The following is a 20,271-nucleotide window of genomic DNA, read 5'->3' as shown; positions in this document are numbered from 1 at the left end:
TTGAAGATATGCTTGCAGAAACAGAAATCAATTGCATCTCACCTGATACAGGACTTCACAATTTTTTCAATCATCCCCCCTGCTCTTTACCCTCCTTCAGTACATAAGTTTTGTGCCCTTCCTGTACATGATTCCTGATTTTATCCATCCAGCAGTAACACTTTTCCACACTTTGTGGCAGACTTCCTTGGACTGTAGAAGTGGATAAGATCTTGGCATCTGTTCTTTCCAAGCAGGTCTTTGTATCCCATGGCTCATGATTCCAGCAGGCAATTGCGCTCTACTGCTGCTCACTTTCCCAGCACTTTGTGTGAGCTTCTGACTGTGTCCTCATTCACTAAAACAAGAGATATTCCTGCTGCTTGCTTGTATTTGTTTGGCTCTCTAAGCTGATTATTGAAGAAGGAGTAAAGACCATGTACAGAGAAGTCAATTTGACTTCAAATAACCTAAACTCAAACTGTTCTCTGTGCTCTCCCTGCAGAGTTGAGTACCCAGAAAGCTGAGAGGCTGCTTTCTGCTGGAAGTTACTAAGTGGGCCCAAAATGGGGACCTATCAGTTACTAATTACAAAGGTAAGCGCTATTTTCTTTTTATTTTATAGAGAATATTCAATAGAAAATACTCTACATGCATGGCCAGCATAACTTTGAGGATTCATGTTAACTACTTTGTGCCTTCATATGTTAATTCATACCTATCTAGGAATATTACAACTATAACCTCTTCATCAGTAACAGAACACAATCAATTAATAATCTTGTTTGTTTGTTTTGTTGTCTGTCTTCAACACCTTGAAGTTCTCCTTGAGCCATTCCTTTTCTTTTAACTCACTTTTTACCTCCAATGTATCTACTGAGTTTGCACATCTCTCTAATGTTACTTTGTAATTTTTCATTTAAAGACTCTGAAATCCAGGTACTTTGCATAATAAGACATAATTGAAATTTTAGTTGAGAATAAAATAATAATCTTAATGAAGCTACACTGAATTACATTAACTATTTTTGAGAACTCTTTGGATTTATTGTGGGGACCACTTTTATATTCTAGTGTCATTTCTAGATATTTGTTGCTTCTAAAGCTCTTCTGATAAGATTTTAGACCCTCTTCTTAAGAAAAACAATAAAAATAAAATTATTTTGAGATACTTTGAAACGGAAGTTCTTCCTGACATGAACTTATGTTATTATAAACCTTTCCTTATTGTAATTTTCACCGTTTTCTAACACTGTTAGTCAGATTCTCCTGGCTTTAGAATCTGACTGCATGAAAAAAAAATATATATAAACTATATTACTTATATTAAATATATTATTATATTAAATAATATTATTATATTAAATATATATATAACTATATTACTTAGTTTGTAATTACATCAGTGCTATGGTAATGCACAATCTGCAGTCTTTAACTGGATATATCCCTCACCATTCATGTGTCAGAATGGTTTGCCAATAATCATGACCTTGGTACCTTCATCATTGTACATCTGAGATTCCTCCTTGTACAGCTCATTTTCTGCCAAAACAGGAGCAGTACAGTGGGAACTGTGTTGGCCTCCTCCTATGGAAGTGGTCTGCTGACAGGCGTTGAAGAGACAGAGGAACAAGTGTAGTTTACTTTTCAGAGAGCCCAGGCATGCAGGGAAGCCAGGATCTAACATTTGCATCCTCTTGGCACAGGTCAAAGCTGCAGATCTCAGATGGTACAAGGCTTTTAGGAAAACTCTTACCTCTCAGACAAAGCAGCCATGACCAGGCTGCCTACTGGCAATGCTCCCTGACTATTGTTAATTCCTGAGCCATGTCTTGGCAGGTTCTTGGGGAGCTGCAGACAGCCTGAGCCAAAGCTCTGCAGGGACTGTGAGCAGTTTAACAATCAGGACAGTTCCAGGACACTGCTCAGGTCTGTGTTCTGCTGCTCTGGTTTGCTGGTGGAGATGACAGTTCTGAGCCACCTTTCCTACATATCACCTTTTGTCCTGGGGAGATGTCATCTTGGATCTGCATGAATTCACACTGAACACCTGCTCATCATGCTTGCCTGTGCCCATCACCCATGGTGAAGCGGATAAAAAAATCCTGCAGCACCTCAATTACATGGAATAGATACCTGGGATCAAAAAAAGATGTTGTCATTGTTGCAAACAAGCCTAGTTTAGGAAAACTGTGCTCTCAGTACAAGAGAAATACAATTTATTTATGAAAACAAGGAGGAGTTGCCATTCACCTCTCACGCTTTTTGGATGTTTGGTCTTGTTGCACACATTGTGATATCCATAGGACCTGAATACCAAGATGTGGAGCCAAGCAAAGTTTTGGAGCATTCTGATCCTTTGGAACCTATTGTGCAGAGGAGGTTTCATATCATTCTGCTCTTTCTTCCTGTTTTTATTCAGTCCTCTGTCTCATCCATAAACTATCACCTTCTCATTGATTCTTCACACATCATGGGATTTCTGGGGCTCTCCTGTTATTAGTTACTACCAGATGAGAGAACATGTTTGGGCTGTTTTATAATTGTTGCAATTTTGCCTTCCCTAAAGGGAATCTTGCCACTGGCCTTGGCTGGAGGTCAAGTGGAGAACACTGCTACAGGTGTGTTCTGGGACACTGTGCCACCAGTACCTTGCAGCATAACAAATTTGAAGGTAAATATGCAGAATTTATTTTCTTTGAGATCTTACAGACCATCCTGGAATCAACTGCTAATGATTGCTTTGGAAACCTCTCCTCTTTTTGCATCTGCATCAACAAGCAGTGACAGACTGATGTTTTGGTGCATTCTCACCCCCCCCACTCCAGAAGGAAAGTGCTGTTCCTGCCCACTGTCCTGTCTGAAGCCAAGCACACTCCATGCCAAGGAATAAATTCTGACATTATCACACAGAGAAGGCTCACAGAAAGTGTGTTTGTAATGCTTCAGCTCTCTGAATTCTTCCCAGTGAACTGGGAAGAACATGGAAGTACTTTCAGATTTGTGCTGCTGAAAACACTTTTTGTTCTTATGCCCACACATACCTGGTAGAACCATGTCTCTGCCTCCTTTAAATGTTCTTTTAGCTAACGTACTGCATTATGCATATTATTGGAAAAGAAAATGAAAAGCAGACTCCTCTTGAATTCTATCTGTAATTCTCTGTGTTAATTTGCACAACTGACAAAAGTCACTCAATATGGGAAATGAATACTTTCTCATTGCTTTTGCATATAATCTGTTGTATTACATTTTGATTGAGGTTATCTGTCTAACTTGTAGGCCTACATATGCAAATCAAAGGTTCCAAGTATTGTGTTTGGCTAACAGCCAGAAATTCTGACTCACAATCAGTAGAAAACACAAAAGAAATTTTCCTGTATCAGTAAGGAGGAAATTAGCTACTTTAAAAGGTCTTTGTCATTTCTTCTTCATGACTCTTAAGTACTAAGAAAACTTGAGGCTGAACATCATCATTCCAGTTAATGGAAATTTTTTTATATATATAGAAACCAATATAAACAGATAATGTCTCATAAGACACTTTGATCTTTGGAAGGCTCTCCTGGCTCTCAGAACCAACAGAGGTTGTGTGAACTTTGAAAATCAGCCTCAAGGTCTTTTATCAAGCTGTTCTGGTTCCAGCAAGAAAATGTGTTTTCATGTCTGTACCTAGTCAGGTCTCCCAAATGCTTTCTAGCAGAGATGACAGAGAGTATTATTCTTATTTTACTCTTCCAATGTAGTGATACAAATGAGAAACAGAACTTACCTGTTGACACAGTCTATAGAACAGTGCTAATGCCACCACACAGTGGGGTTCAGGTCACAGCACCATGCACCATCTGATTTCCTGTGCCTGCATTTCCTGTGGGGTCAATGCTGTGCAGCACGAGGGCAGCCTCGTGGGGATTGTGGTTCTGGATGGGGATTGTCCCCATGAGGATGGGACACAGTGAGACACTGCAGCTGCCAAACAGGGAGCCTCCTGCCAATCCTTGCACCACTGCCCATGCCACAGCCTTCTGTGTGCCAAATAAACCCATTCCATGGGCCTGCTCATTCTGAATGAAGACTTCTGAAACTTTTTGATACCCAGGATCAGTTGTGAAGATGGACAAGATCTGCAAGTGAAAAGGAAGTAAACTCAAAAAACTGCCTCTTCCCTTGGCAGTTTGAAGAAATTAGCAGTCAGGTTAAATTAGAAAAACAGCCTAGAAAGGTGCTGTGAAACTGCTTTACTCTCACTTCCCCTGCTCTGTGCTGTGGTCTGGGTGAGAAGACATCCAGTGACTCAGTGGATGAAGCAGTGCAGCAGCTCTGGGGGGAGTGCCCAGCACCCAGCAGAAATTCTGGGTAGGGATTCTGGTGACAGCGGGGAGGGAGCTGCAGGGCAGACCGTGCTGCAGGGCTTCAGGTGACAAAAGAATGCATTGCAGTAACCACTTACCTGCCAGAAGGTGTCTGACAGCCTGCAGAGGAAGCACAGGCACCTGTCCACACAACCTTTCTTTCAGCATAAATATTTGTCACTCTTTGCTACTTTTGTGTTCCTGGAGACCTTCTGGGGACAAGAAGCTTCTCTCATTAACCTCATTACCTCACCTTGCTTCAGCCACTCATGCCTTCCTGGCAGATTTACAATTTCTCCTGCAAATTTCTCCATGGAAGGCAATTTTAATTGCAGTTTTGCTGCAAGCAATGCAATTTAGCTGTCTACGGGAATTTCCTCATGTTGATTCTGTATTCTACTTGACTTGAAATTTGCACCCTGTACTGTGCTGAGTGTCAGCAGATGACTGTGGGTGTGGGCAGACAGATGTCAGGGCTGTGTCCTCTCTGGCCTCTACAGAAGACTTGTGCAGGGACTAGTGCATCCCAGTACTGCATAAGGTTAATTAGATTGTACTGGTAATTAAGTTAAGGAGCCCTATGCAGCAGGGTCGAATTCAATCTAATAAATGTGTTGAACAGAAAGCAAGCAATCCACTTCAAGCGTGCTCAAAGAACTGAGTGGCAAATTAGAGAAAAGAGAAAGATGGAGAACAAAATCAGAAGGATGAGAATGAGAGATGAAATGTGAAAAGGAAGGGACAGGCAGAGGAGGAAGTGCAGAAACCAACATGGACAAATATTAATATAAGAAGAAAATAAAGAGAAAAATAGCTATAATTAAGCATAGTTAATGCCAGGATACTGAATACCAATAACAGCGAGACAAGGCCCTGGGCTTCCAGATTTCAAAATGTCTTGATTTTTAAGAACTTGTCTTTAAATCCTGGAAACATTTTTAAAAGGTTTGAAAGTCCCAAATAAGAATATATGCATACATATGCTTAAGAAATAATGTGATGCTGAGAAATTACATTAACCCTAGTATGGAATACACACATTATTTACAGTAGGAAATGTAGTCACCCAAAATGAGACTTCTGCAGGGGTTTGTGCCTAAAATATACCTACAGATTGCATGTGTGAAAAATCTACATTGAATGCTCACAGTATGATGAATAGATCATCTGCAGAGAAAGAATAATAGCGTTTTGGTTTTTTTCCACAGATACTTTTTTCTCTAATGCAATATATATGGTATTACCAACAACAAACTATAAAGCATTACCAAAAAAATGCTGGTTTTAATAAAGATTTAAAACCCATCAACAACTCACATAGGTTTCCCCATACATCACTTTTTAAAAAATATGCTTTCTCAGTGAAATTTAAAGTTTTTAGAAAATCTCTACATATTGCATGTGGAACCTCAGCACAAAAGTTTGCTGGTGCCATGTTGTTTTCCTTACAGCAATTATAATCGGTACAACCAAGGCTCAAAGCAGAGTTTTATGGCTATTTTAGAAACATAGCAATGTACTCAGGGAAATTTATTATGGAAAAATTGACTCAACCTGTATTTAAGGATTAAGTAGGGTAAGTCCTGTGCCAGGGTGTAGCCCAAAATGTGCTGCTTCTGCTTAGTTACAGGTAAGGCTGAGTTATAATGGGGAGCATTCAGGTGGTGTTGGGGAGAGGCAAAGCGTGTCTGGTGTGTTTGAAATGCTGTTCTGCTTTGCCCCTCTGAGGGGTCATGAAACTTGGCAGTATTTGGGTGATAAATGTGATGTCCCATCCCTGGAAATGTTCACAGCCAGGCTGGATGGAGCTCTGAGCAACTTGGTCTAGTGGAAGGTGTCCTTGGCCATGGGAAGGGGGTTGGAACCAGATACTCTTTAATATCTCTTCCAACCCAAACCACTCTGTGATTCTATAATATTCTCCAAAGTGTTTTAGTACCCATTTGTCTCTGAAATTAGTAATTTACATGCTTACATGCATCTGAAAACGTGGTTGTTGGTAGTCAAATAGATAAAAATAACTTCAGATCTCATTAAAAGTATTTACAATGTTGTTTGTTCATATGCTGGCTACATTTATCCATGAAAGATAAAAAGCAAAGAGGGATAAAAACATGGTGCCCTAATGTCTGAAATAATTGGTGATTATTTTATAGCAGGGTCTTATTAACACTTGATTTTACAAGGAGTCAAGCTCCTGAAGTGTAGCATGTTTTCTTTTTTGTTTGTTTGTTTTAACATGTCTCTAATCCTCAGAGCTGCAATGAAAAGTTTAAAAATATGACTGGAGAATCAAAGGTCATATTTGAGATCTTAGAGGGTCAACGGAAAAAAAAATAAGGATAACTCCTTATTGTGGTATTCTGAAAGTGATAAACATGCTTAAGGCAATATCCTGATGGGGATAGGTTGATTTGTGGGGGGGAGGTTGATTTGTGGAGTTTTTTTAGGTTTGGGAATTTGGTCATTCTGCCTTTATGTCACTTTCTGAAACTTCTTTTACAATAGCCGCAATTATTCATACAAATAATCTGAAAGAAGAATAATTAATTTAGATTTAAAATATTAAATGTAGAAAATAAATTATTATATTATGGGAAACAATTTTGCATAAGCAAGGGAAAGGAGTATTTATATGGTAGATTTTATTCCAACTTGAATTAATTAATGAATTTAGTAAATTTAGTGAATTTAATGAAGAATGGCCAGAATATCTGCGTGCTTAAAATACCAATTGCTAAAATCCTTTTAAAGAAATTCTCCCTTTTCTTCCCTGATTTTTTAACCTTCAACACCACAGTAGCTAGAAAAATCTTGTGACAGTTTTTTCATAGGCATGCTTCTTGGTAATTTTTTCATTTCTTTATTCCAGTCATTCCCATATCCCTTGGCAACAGCACCTTGTTGGCAGAGTTTATATAAATATTGGGAGAAAGCAGGTGTTACAGACCTATCCATATCCCTTCCCGAGCTGATGTCAGTGATCTTAACCCGTTTCATTTCCAGGTCTGTTTCCTTCCACGACATTCTGTAGGAACCTATAGGACAGTTGTCTATTTCATTAAAGAGGTCATATTTTTATTTAATTCTCTACGGTTTTAGGGAAGTGGCTACAGGCTTTACACCCAACCAAGCTTTGCACCTGTTAAACACTGAACTTCCATAAGGAGGGAAATAAATCTGAATTCTTGTATTTTTTGATGAGAACCACCATAACCCTTCTGTATTTTTTCAGAAGATAAGATTTTTGAGGAAAACTCTTGTCCCTTCTCTCCTCAATAATTGTTTTATAGAATCCTTTAAGATTTGCTGGGAGCGATTACAGTGTTGGCTTTGTGAATGCATACACGCACATCTGTGAACCAAGGAAAATCTGAGTGTAAGAGCTGCGATCAAAGGTCTGTGCCTGTAACGGGCTTGGCCTTATCCTCAAATTCAGGCACTGTAAAAAGATGCAGAGATTGTCAAGGGAAGAAGAGGCACTTCTGAAACAAACCCCCATATTTTGATGCAGCACATATGCTTGCTTAAACCACCTGCCGTCCTAAAGAAAAGACACCTCTCTGTCCTTGCTGTCCCAGACTCTCAGCAAGGGATTGTCAAGGGAAGAAGAGGCACTGCTGAAACAAACCCCCATATTTTGATGCAGCACGTATGCTTGTTTAAACCACCTGCCGTCCTAAAGAAAAGACACCTCTCTGTCCTTGCTGTCCCAGACTCTCAGCCCTGGTGGCAGCCTGGCAGCAGGGTGGCACTGCCATGGGGTTGCTCTGAGCAGCAGCAGCACAGCCACAGGTGAAGGGATGTTGGGAGCTTTTCCTTCTCTGGGACCCGGTGACACCAAATCCATTCGCCCGCGGGAGCTGAGCCGCTTCTTTTCGCTCGGCTGAATGTGCAAGCGCGCTGAAGGCTTTTTGGAGGGAGGGAGAGGAAAAATCTACGTTCAGGAGTGGACTGCGGCCCTCCTGGGCTTGGCACACGTTCTCTGTCAGCCCGGCAGAGGCAGGGCAGCCTGGGGTTTTACCCAGAGGGAATGGAGCCTGCCGGGGCCCCCTCCTTGCTGGGCTGCGGGGAGCGCGGCTGGGAAGCGGCGCCTGGGGGAAAGAAACACCCCCGGCTGAGGGCACGGCCGGGAGAAACCCTGAGGGGAGGGAGCGAGGAAACAGCCTGGGAGGTCGGGAGGGAGAGGAGCCGCGCCGCCTTGGGGCGTTTTTGGCAAGGTGAAACGCAGCCTTTTCGCCCACCTCTGTGCTCCGCGAATGCAGGCACAGCTCCAGCTCCGGAGGGGCGGCCCAGGGCGAGCGGCAGCTCGGGGTGGGGAGCGGCCGGACTGCGAGAAAGTTGCCTGGTGCTCGTTTGGCAGCTCCTGGGGACCCCGCCGGGGCTCTCGGAGCTCCCGGGCACCTCCTCCCATCCTCCTGCCCCCCTTCCCTCCCTCCCTCCCTCCCTCCCTTCCCGCGGGACTCCCCAGTCTGCCAGAAGCGTCGCCCGAGCGCTTCCCCTTTTCGGGTTTTCTGGCCTTTGGGTGTTTGGGGGGGTTGTTTTTTTATTTTTTTTTTCTCTCTCTCTTTCGGTGAGAGTGCGGCCGAGCTGGGCGAGGGGAAGGAAACTTTCTCCCCCCCTCCCCCAGGATGCTCCGGATATTTTTGAAAGGGCGGAAGAGTGAGAAAGGGAGCAGCGTCTGTGAGGGCATCTCATGCTCTTGCGAAGGTCCCCCCTGACACCTCGCTGCTGGGATTAAAGACCGGAGCTGGAGAAACTCCTCCCCTTCCCTCGGCTTCTCTCTTTCTCCCCCCCTTCTCTTGCTTCCCCCCACCCCCCCAAATTTCCTAAGGCCATTAGGAAGGGGGAGAAAAAAAAAAAGAGAGAAAAGAAAAAAGAAAATAAGGAGCCTGGAGTAACTGCGGCCCGTGGGACGGTGGGGAGAGGTGGAAGAGGAGCCTCCCTCCCAGATCCATCGCTCAGCACCAGGCTTGGGTGAAGGCATGGGAAGCACTGCCATGGACAAGAAGAAAGATGCCTCCAGCAGCAGCAGCAGCAGGAAAAGCTCCAGCCGCAAGAAACTCATGTTGCGAGTGCACATCCCCGTAAGTGGCTCCTCGCTTTTCCTCCCGTTCGGCAGCTGGCGTGGCTTGGGCATGTTTTTCTCTGCCACGGAGCGCAGCGAAAGGCAGGGAGAGGTGTTTTGTGTTTGTTGTGTTTCCTGCCGAGCTCTGCAGTTTGGGGCACGCTGGGCTGGGGGTGCACCCTGCAACAGGCGAGTCCTGCACACCTGGGGTGGGCTGAACAGTGGGATCTTGGCTCCCATGCAGTGCTGGGAGCCCAGGATGCAGGATCCGTGGCACGGAGGTGTATCCCCCTATCCCAGTTTCAGAAGTGACTCTTACTACCTGCTGTACAAGTGCCCTGGGCTGTGGTTTGGCTCAGTTTGTCTCACCCAGTTCCCTCTCGCAGCACGGTACGGCAGAAGGTCTGCTCACCCCCAAACGCTGGTCTCAACTTTCCCAGCTTTGGCTCCGGGAACTGTCCCTGCCTGTGGCTGAACCAGCGTTTAATCTGATTCTTCCCTCTCGAGACTAATCCACTTCTGAATTTCCCAGGGCTGGGGAACCCAGGGCTGGCTCAGATTTGGATCCAAGCAGTCTGGTCACTGCTAAAAGAGCAGGGAGGGCAGCTGGATTCCCAGTGGAGAAAACTAGTGAGCCCTGCAGTCTGTTCACCAGCTCTGTTCTGTATATTCCACTATAAAGTAACATGTAAGAAATTCTAGATACAGATACAGAATAACCACAGATAAAAAGTTTCTATTTCCAGTGAGTACTGAAAGGCTGACTGGCTCCGTCTTCAGAATTACATGCCTTTCAAAACTTAAATTACTGGGTTTTTTACTATTAGGATGTTCTTGTGATCCATGTAGCTATTAGTTTTCTATTCTCAGTCCTGATGTACTTTTGGTTTCAGTGCTTCTGGCAAGAAATAGCAAAGTCCTTGTATCGTCTCTGTGCCCTCTGTTTTATTGTTTATTGGTGTTTGGTTTCCTTTTTTTGTTGTTTTGTTTTGTTTATTAGTTTGTTTTAAATCTCATTATATAAAAGTGGGAAACAGTTCTACCCATATCTCTGCCAGGCCACCAAGGAGCAAGAAGATATTTGTGGTTCTAAGATTTTCCTTTGTTTTAGGAAAGAATAAGAAGTCAAAGCAAATTTATTAGGTGTCTCGAGTGTGTGGAATAAAATGGAGGAAAAGTACATGACTCTTCTGCAGATTTTATTTTTCTCTGGGGAGGAATGCAAGCCCAAGAGCCCAAGCCAAACTTGTGGAGCTCAGAGTGCATTCAGTAGTAGAAGAAAAGGGTCTGTTTTTCCTAACAGAAATGGGTGTTGCCTATGTATTTGTGACAGAAGATTTTAGGCAATAAACTTTACCATGTTGCCAGTAGTACTTCACAATAGGGATGTAAAATACCAGCAAATAAAATGTACCACACCAAAGCACCACTCCCCCTGTGCTCATTATTCCTTCCCACCCTGCTGCAATATTGTCTCTGCCATCTCTTTCCACTGCCCCCCCACCTCTGACTCAGTCTGGCCAGAAATTCTTGTGCAGTTGGATCCCCACTGCTGCTCTCAGGAGCTGCATTTTCTGCCTGCTGAGGAGCCATAGGTAGTTTGGGATTTTCCTGTGCTTGTTGCAGGATTTTACAGCATCCACCTGGTGTTTTTGAAATACCTGCTGATCAGCAGATATCTCTGACCACACCAGAATTTAGGATAATTTTCCTCCTTTTATGGTGTGAAGCTAACATGAAAAAAAGTACTTAAGGAGCTCATTAGCATTAAATCATTATTGACAGAGGAATGTTAATGCTTTTTTTCCTAATTTCCTCCCTAATCCATAGACAACCTTTCTTCATGAGTTTTGCCTTAATTCTCTCTTGGATGGAACATTTTTAGTAGTGGGTCATAATATTTCATGTTAATCATCTTTTGGCTTTTTGATATGCAGTTTGTCACCTGGATAATGGTAGGGACTCAGATACACAAGCTTGCAAATACCTGATGTTGCACTGAAGCCAACAGAAGTTTTGCTGTTCACCCAGTTGGTAATAATACCTTCCATCTTTCCTCTCCATCCTCAAAATATGACCCTTCTCTTCCATTCTGCATCATTCTAACATTCCTCAAATGGACTATTGAGCCCATGGTTGTACTCATATTTTTAGTGGTTTTCTCTAATCTGGCGGAGTTTGAACATGGCTGTGCTATAAGAAAGAACATTTTTCACATTCTCCTTACTTGACAGAGGAATCTGCATTTGAAAAGATCTGTTTAGACTAGTTTTTTTTTCTCTTTCATAACGTTTTCTTGGCTGTTGTTTTGAAGCATCATTCCTATTATTTCAGTGGCGCCTGTCAGTGTAGCTGTAGTTGTCAAGGGAGCTTTCGCCAGACTGTAATTTTTATTTTGTTCATCCTCTTCTTTGTGTTTCTTGAGATCATGTTTATTGCTGAGACGCGTAATTCATGCTCATTTGGATCTTCAAATTAGGAACAAGAGAAGAGCTAACAAGGTCTGAGTAGGAGGGGAGGGAGACAGCAGTGGGACAGAGAGGTACTGTTGTGATGCAGGCTGACCTAAAACATATTTATTGGTCACGCAGAAATGCTGATTGAAAAAATAATATATATTGTGGAAAAAAAAAGGGGGGGAAGTAAGCAAAATACACTATAATTAGGTTAGAGGATTCTGGAATAATAGGGGTTTCTGAAAAGAAAGTTATATGCATTTTTTCTCTCCCCCACACAGTTTTATTGTTTTGGGTTTGTTTGCGACAGTGGGGAAAAAACAGATCAAAGCTAGTTTTGTGGTTTGCAACACTCCAGGGCATTTCTCAGGCATACCTTTCTCAAGGAAGGACAAGACATGATACAAAAAATCTAGAAACACACTATTTTCACCTTCTTTCTGTGCTCAGCCTCCCTCAGCACAGGTGGGTGGTGCCCTGCCTGTACTTCTGGGAGTGATGGTGGATCACTAAATTCCTGCAGGCTGGCTTTCCCCACTGCTCTCAGCTTGTGTTCAGTAGCCAAGAATAAAGTAGGGACCACTCTATTCTGTAGCATGGCAGGGGAGTGTTTGTTAAATGGCTGGGATGATGGAACATCTTGTTTGGTTGTTGTTTTCTTTGTAGATACACAACTGACTTAAACTAGTAATTTAGATGGACCAGAATATAATTGCAGGAGCCTTTGTAAAGGTCATATCAACCTCTGTCTGTCCCAGCAGCACACTCAGAAGTCTTGAAATTAGAGATACCTAAATGGAAATTTCTGGTCCAAATATCTTTGAAAGCTGCTAGAGATTTAAATAGAAACCTTTGCTCTCTAGATACATCATAGCTGTAATATGAAGACATTAGCATTATAAAATTCCTTTTTAAGCCATTAGAAGTTAATGCTTGCACATTGCTTTGAACATTTTTAAAACTCTATTTCGAGATGGGATGCAATTGTCTGCTGAGTAGGAGCTCACAGCAGTGAGATCAGAATGTTCTTTTGTCATCTTGCAAAATCGATCTGTTCTAATGTTAACATTACCATTGTAGGCCCCTGGTGCTGAAAAAAAATTATATTCTGCTCTTGTTTACTTTTAATTTCATCTGGGATGGTTCAGTCAGTGCTGGCAAAGTTATGTTGTATTTACATGAGCACAACTGAGGGCAGAACTTCTCTCAAGAGCTTCACTATGCCAGGTGCCAAGCACCTGCTGCTCCCAGCAGGTGGGAATTGCAGGAGCTTGGCACTTCCTTGGATGTTTCTCAAATACATGGCAAGGTGACTTTTTATTCAAATGAACAAGAAGGTTTTTTTTTCACAATAAGCACAAAAATAACATCTGTGAATGAATATCAAAACACCTGTCAGTTCAGTGAGGTGGCTCTTGCCTCTGGTACTTCAGCCCTGACAGCAGAGTTGGTGCACTAGAAGGATGTGCTTGGAGATCAGGGTTCTTTATGTTCCATGTACACAAAGAAACATCTCTGCACAGTTTCTCCCTTTTCTTTGTCAACCTCTGTGATTTTGAAGGGACTCCTCAATGTCAAAATTTATTGCTGTTTCCAGGCTTGGTGTTATGGGGGGATGCCAGGCTGAACATCAGATGGGTTAAATATTTCTAACCCGATAGATGACAATGATGTTCTGACAGCTACTGTTGGCTCAGGCTCTGCCCCTCCATCTTGCTTTCCACACTTGCAAAGTCATTAGTGGCTGCATGCCTAATAAATCACTGTGAAATGATTTTGTTCTGTCACAGTTTTTGCAGGGTGCCTCTTGTCTCCCGGTAATTGCAGGGTGGGCTGATAAGAACAGCACTTCAGTCTAGGAGTCACTTTAGGAAGCTGCAGGTGGGGAATAATCTAGTGAATTCTTTCAAAGGTGAAAAGAAATCAGCTTCCAGCGTGATCTAGGAATGAAAGAAATATTTATTTTCTTGGGGAGAGGAGGTGTAGGGAGAGAGAGACACATAAAGAAATGTTTGCCTAAAATTAAATCACAACTGTTCTCCCTCTTGCTCTCCCAGGGCAGGCTCTGAGTTGTCCTGAGCCTCTGTGGCCTTGAAGTTTAAATTTGGATTCCTCCCCCAAGAGCTGATATATTAAGACAGGAAAGGGCAAGAGGTATTAGCTCAGGAGTGTTGAGATGGTATCTGAAGGATAAAAGAAAGGATTTATGTTTACAATCATAATAGCTGCCATTGCAATTAAGGAAGCATTAGTCTTTTCAGTTCTAAGGCATAACAGAAACAGACCATCAGTATATAGAAACATGCTGTGTCTTACAAATTATTATTTTTCCTGGTCTGAGATTCTGCTCCTAAAGGACCTCACCCAACCTCCTTTATTTATACCTGAGCCTGTGAGGATTGTGGGCTCAGAGGAATGTGAATTTCCTTGGAGAAATAAATAATGAATGGGGAAGGAACTCACAGAAATGTGGATGGTGAGACTTTTGGGCTCAGGGAAGTTTACACTGTGCTTGTACTGGGAATTAGTGGAACAGAAGAAAAGTCATGCTCCAGAGGGATCACGAGTGAAATGGGGGGTGGTGATCTCCACCTAGGAGCATCCAGCTCCTGTTCACAGACCCACAAAGTTCAGCTTAATCTCAACTTCACCACATTAAATTCCAGGGAGCTACTCAGATGTGACTGAAACCAGAATTCAACCCTCATTTGGTTGATGATGTATGGACAGTCATGGAAGTAGGTTGGTGTGCCCAGGTGCTGGCTTGGCAGAGCTAATGGGAGGAGAAAGGAGGCAAAACTGAGTCAGCATTGGTTGCCCAAATTGTAGACGTTTATGTTGAGTGAAGTAATACATGTAATTCTCATCCCCTTGAAGAAAAGCTTAATTTCTGTCAAAATGCATCCCATACACAGGGAATAATGCAAGACCAGAGTTGGTTACTAGAGAAATGAAGCATCAAGGAAGACATCACCAGCTGACAAGGAATGTCTCAGTGTGGGGTATTTTACCCTAGACTGATCACCAGGCTCTGGGAATTGGCTCCAGGGTCTGCTCTGGTTGCAGGGGGCTACTGTCTCAATTTTCTACTGTTGTTTGCACTGTAGACACACTGGAGAAAGTGTTACAGTCTCACAAACAGGGAGTCTTCAAAGGCTAAAAGAAAAAGATTTCAATCTTGAATGGAGTGTGGTTTTTCTCCTGAGGAGGAAAACTTATGTACACACATGAATACACAATGCCATCAATAAATATAAAATATTATTGTTGGTGTGATGATGCAGTGCTCTACTCCTGCTGAACTATTTCTCCTACCAGCAGTGAGCTAAAACATCAATGTATGTTAGATATGCAGAATGATTTTTGTGTTTATTCGTTATGTAGTTGTAGAAACTGGAGTATAATGCTTCAGTTTAGTGTTTGCTTCTGTAATACTGTCTCTCTCAAGTTCCTTGCATATGAAACCTTTAAAGCATGAAAGCATTATTTACACAGTTGAGAACAGAAATACAACACCATACTCCAGCTTTTGACATTGAGGATTCATAGAATGGTTTATAACATCCTTCAGATTTTCATAAAATTCAGCTTGACAGTAAATTACATTATGGAGGCGTGACCCAGTGGATGCAGAGCAAATGCATTGCAGTGTGAGTTTCATGGTTGTCATTTATTTCCCACACCGTGACTCCTCAGACCTTATGGTCATTATTGCAAAGGGTGCCTGTGACCTTCTGCTCCAAAAACAGAACCTATGTCATAAGCTGAAGACTTAATCTATTTTTGTGACCAGGGTGAGAGAGCTATATGCCTTTTTTTAGCTGCTGGAGAACATGCTCACACATCTGGGGATTCGTTAGGAGGAAGTGTGTGCATTGTAAGCATTGTCTGCCATGTTATGAAGCCTTTATCATCATTTATGTACTACAGCCATTCTGCAATTTTCAGTCAACTTTCCATGTCAGTAATGCTGCTGGAACAATGAAAATAAGAAAATACTTTTCTTCTGCATGCTGAAAAAGCAAACCTCTCTTGAGAGGTCAGAGTGCTTCCTGATAACGTAAAAAACCACAGGACTTTCCTGCTCAGATGTGGACTTACCAGGAGTCTTTTATGAACAGCTGAAGTTTGGATCTGGTTTGTGCATGTTGATTTCTTTAGAAGAGGTTGGAAAAGTGTTTTTTGTGGAATTGGAGAAATCAGTACTTGGTGACCTAGATTAGGGGCAAAATCTGAGTCCAAGCATGAAGAAACTTTGGTGAAGACGAGCTCTCCATAGAAATGTGATAGTTTTAGGAATGTAGTGGACTGAACAGGTGCCATAAGCATTGCCTTTTGCCTGTCTAGTGGAAAAAATGGATTGTTACCTGCTTGCCACTTATTTTTAATGGACTCTACATGGAAATCTGAAAAGATGAGTTGTGTAGCGATTGCTCAAGTGTGTCACGATTGCTCTATTAAGGCTACCTAGCCCTAATCCTTGACAAATTTCCTCTGATACAGGGCTGTTCTATGCCTTTAAATAGGTGTGCATTTAATGTGTTTTCTAGGCCTGTGCTGCTTTGCTTTTGGCCATATAGCCTTTAAAAGGTGTAAGTACAAACAAGTGTTTTTACAGAATCATAGAATTGTTGAGGTTGGGAGAGATATACCTGGAGGCTGTCTAGTCCAGGTTTTATTGCTGACCCAGTGGTCAACTAGAGCAGGTTGCTCAGGACTCTGCCCCATCAGATTTTGAATTTCCCCAAGGATGGAAACTCCCCAGTTTCACTGCTCTGACAGAACACATTTGAGCAAGTGAAAGTTTCTGGAAATAGTCTATTGTTTAGCCACTCCACAGGCACATGGAATTGAACTCCACAGTTGGTTGGATCTTGTTCCAAAAGCATAGAGCCAGTCTGAGATGTAAAATTGAATTTGGCTAGAAGGAGTGTGGAGACTTCTGGGAAAAGGATTCTCTGAGATGATATCAAAACTGGAGGCACAATAGTCTCTACAAGACTTGACAAAGGCAGGAAGAGTAAGGAAGAGGTAAAAAAGGTGCTTAGTCAGTGCTACCATGCTGGGTATGAGTTTGCCAGCTTCTCAGTAGATCATTGCATCTTCTGGAATGTGGTTTTCATCATGTATTGTCATTCCTTTTGCATACATTCATTAGAGGGGGATTTGCTGTTACTGAGTATTAATCATGTGTTGGAAGTGTGACCTAAACTAAGAAGCATGAGGAAAGACAGTTCAAGGATAAATCCTCAGCAATCTGAGTCTCTGTCTGCTGTATGGCCTGAGGGCAGAGGAGGTGTTAGCTGTGCATTGATGAATGGCTGAGGCTTGAGGTCCACAAAAAATGAACTTTTAAAGTGTCAGTGTGCCACACTGAAACATCAAAACAGCTTGTGGGATCTTCTTTCCATCCATGACTGAATGCTCTTAGATGTCTGTACATATGTTAGTAAAGACAAAACTCTCTGAAGAATTTAAAGCCTTGACAGACTGGATTGGCTGGAGGAGGTGTGAAGAAACAACTTCATCCCTGTAGTGCTGATACTCAAGGAGATGGCTGGAGTTAAAGCAACTTTTCCCATGTTGTATAGGAATGTGACAGTTGGACTCCTGAAGTTTTCAGACCCAGTTCCCTTACCTTAACCATAAGCCAAACCTTCTTGCTGTGGTATTTGTTCCATAAGGATCCATGTACAAGCTCAACCTAAGTCAGATCCCTGTATAACATTAACTTAAGGCAGCAGTCATGGGAAGTATTTTTCCTTTTGCTTTTTGAAAATATGTGTGAAGTGAAAGGATTCCAGTCTTATGTCTACAGACAGTCATGCCAGGTCTTAAAATAACATTATTAGGACTCTTGGCAGCCTGATCAGGAAGACCAAGGATTGAGGATATTAGATAAATTAGAGGAGACTATTTTAATTTCCAGCATCAAAAGTGGTACCAATGAGTGTGCCTAGTTATCACATCCTCCATGTGGTTCATGGGGTTGTCGAAAGCTGTGCAGTGTTACTCTTTTATTTTCTGTGTAGCTGGTGGCACATCAGTTGTAGAATTCTTGAAGTGAGGCATCTACAGTATTTTTGCATGTAGTCATCTACATTGTCAAGAAAATGGAGTTTGAGCTCTTTACCAGCCATGCTCAATCTACAGCAATCTCCAAAGAGTTTGCAGGCATTCTGTCTCCTTTCCTGAATTCCACTGGCTTGTGTTTCCAGTTGCTGGAGCTGAGCATTCTCTAGTGCTGCTGCCAGCTAGAGCAGGAAAGGGAATTACCAGCATGGTCTCAACACCATTCTTTGATACTCCTTCCACTAGTCCTAGATCAACTCTACATTTTTATGGGAAAATGGGGAAATTTTGCCATTTGAAAAATTGAGCCAACATTATTTGTAAACATAAAATTTGGAGCCTGAAAAGAATGGGAGGTAAAAGATGTTATTCAGCTGTTCCCTTTGCTCTTTATTTAGGGAGTCAATATTCAAGGTAAATACTAATTTAAGAGACTTCTTTTCGTTGGGTGATGATTAATTATACATTTTCTTTATGTTTTTATATGTTTTAGAATGACTCTACATGCTTTGAGCTGTGCAGAGGCAGGAAAGTACATGCCAGCATTTTTCTTTATAAAGTAAATCCAGTAATTCAAAAAGTGCAATTACTTGAATTCCTTTTTTTCTGTGCTGTACTAAGAGTTCTGGCTTTTTTCACTGCTGCAGATCTGTGGACATGTCATCAATTGGCATGTAAAAGTTGCTGTTAATGCAACTTTTCTGATTTTCAGCTGACTAGAGTCAGTAAAAGACGAAGTGTCTTAACCATGCACAGGATTGGGCTCATTTCCATAACTTAGTCAGACAAAACTGTTCTTCACCCAGTATTCCTCAGTTGTCCTGGTGGACCTCAAGCATTTACCAAGGCAAGGGAAGCTGCTGTTCCCCAGCTGGATTTCCCAACAGACTGTGTGCATCCTCCTGCAACGCTGAACAAAGCCTTACAATGCCGTCCTACTTAGCCAACCTGTTTTATTTTCATGGTCACATAAAACGAGTGGTAACTTGGTTAGCCTTGGTAACTCACTCACTTTGATGCCCATCTGTCTGTAGTCTCAGATCCAAAAATCTGCAAACAGATGACTCAAGTTTACTTAAAATGCCATTCACAGGATTAAGCCTTGAGAAAAGAAAATAGGTGCTAAGAAGGCTAGTAACTCAAAGAGATGTGATTGTCAAAGGAATTTAGGCATCTTAGGTTCTTCTACAGTATTTGAAGATCCTGCCAGTCCATTTGCCTCAGGATATCCTTAATTACATTTGCAAATTAAGTTTTACATCTTTCAAACTTTCAAGATGCCATTCTCCCCTCTTTGCTATTTATACCTGCATTACAATCAAGCCACTTTCCTACTTTTCCACTTCCAGTAACATTCTCTTGTGCCTGATAGCTAAAATGGAAAAAACAAACAGACAAACAAAAATACAACAACAACAACAAAACACAAAAAAACCATCAAACAAATCAGAAATTGGCTTTTAGTTCAATGCAACAGAGATTGAAAGTAATATTAGGAAGCAATTTGGGAAGAGATAAACAGCAGCTGCTCTCCTGATGATAAAGACTGAAACTAATACTGATGCTTGGTGCATTGCAATCTGTTGTGACACATAATAAAGTCAGTGTATGTTTGTCTTATGTTTGATTGAGAGGGACCAAGTATTACATGTGATAAAGTCTTCAGAAAGAAATTTCTTTTCAACAAAACTTGAAAAAAGGCTGTGATAATTTAAAATTGTCAGAGGATTTTTTGTTTATATATTTTTTACCTGGGTACACTTCCAAGGTTTTATGAGCTACTGTAGGCATTTAATGTGCTCAGACTCTCTGTGGGGCAGTTATTCCAAATTTACTTTCAAATATAAATGTTTTAAAATTTCAAAAATATATTTCACTACCACAATCCACATAAACCTTTTTGTCAGCATTTTATGAAGCAGATTTGGGTTGAAGTAACCAAGGAAGAGGCACACATGTAAAAGCAAAGGATGTAAGATCAATGGCATTGATCACTATATGCACTTTAATGGATGATAGTTAGGACACATAGGCTGAAATCTGGGGACTTGTGTCTGGGGATTGATCACCTTCTCTTGGAGGAATGGTAAAATCAAAGTTCTCTACTTGAGCAACAAAGTGAGAGAAGATATTAACTCATGCACTCTATATATTTCTGAAAGTTTATTTTCAGAGGGCAATAGGTTCCTTTGTTTGTGTTTTATGGTCTTGAATGTTCTGTGCACCTGGTTAGGTTAAATCAAAAAACAGATAAGGACACAAGTCCTTACTGACCGTGTGGAGTTCAACAGGAGAAAGTTCTGGATTCTGGATTCTGCCCCTTGGATGGGGCAGCCCTGCA

At 41.8% G+C, this 20,271-nt stretch overlaps 1 protein-coding gene across 1 annotated transcript in view; it reads left to right on the top strand.

Annotated features, from left to right (window-relative positions):
* The first annotated feature begins 9,206 nt into the window (after positions 1-9,206).
* Positions 9,207-20,271, top strand: part of PRKAG2 (protein kinase AMP-activated non-catalytic subunit gamma 2) — a 182,427-nt gene continuing 171,362 nt past the window's right edge. Inside the window, exon 1 of the mRNA XM_030968488.1 lies at positions 9,207-9,421. Coding sequence (XP_030824348.1) covers positions 9,320-9,421 — 102 coding nt within the window. The 5' untranslated portion in view covers positions 9,207-9,319. The remainder of the gene's footprint in view (positions 9,422-20,271) is intronic.

The sequence above is a fragment of the Camarhynchus parvulus genome, chromosome 2, assembly GCF_901933205.1.
Source record: "Camarhynchus parvulus chromosome 2, STF_HiC, whole genome shotgun sequence".
NCBI classification, from domain to species: Eukaryota; Metazoa; Chordata; class Aves; order Passeriformes; family Thraupidae; genus Camarhynchus; species Camarhynchus parvulus.
This window is presented reverse-complemented; position numbering and strand designations above follow the sequence as displayed.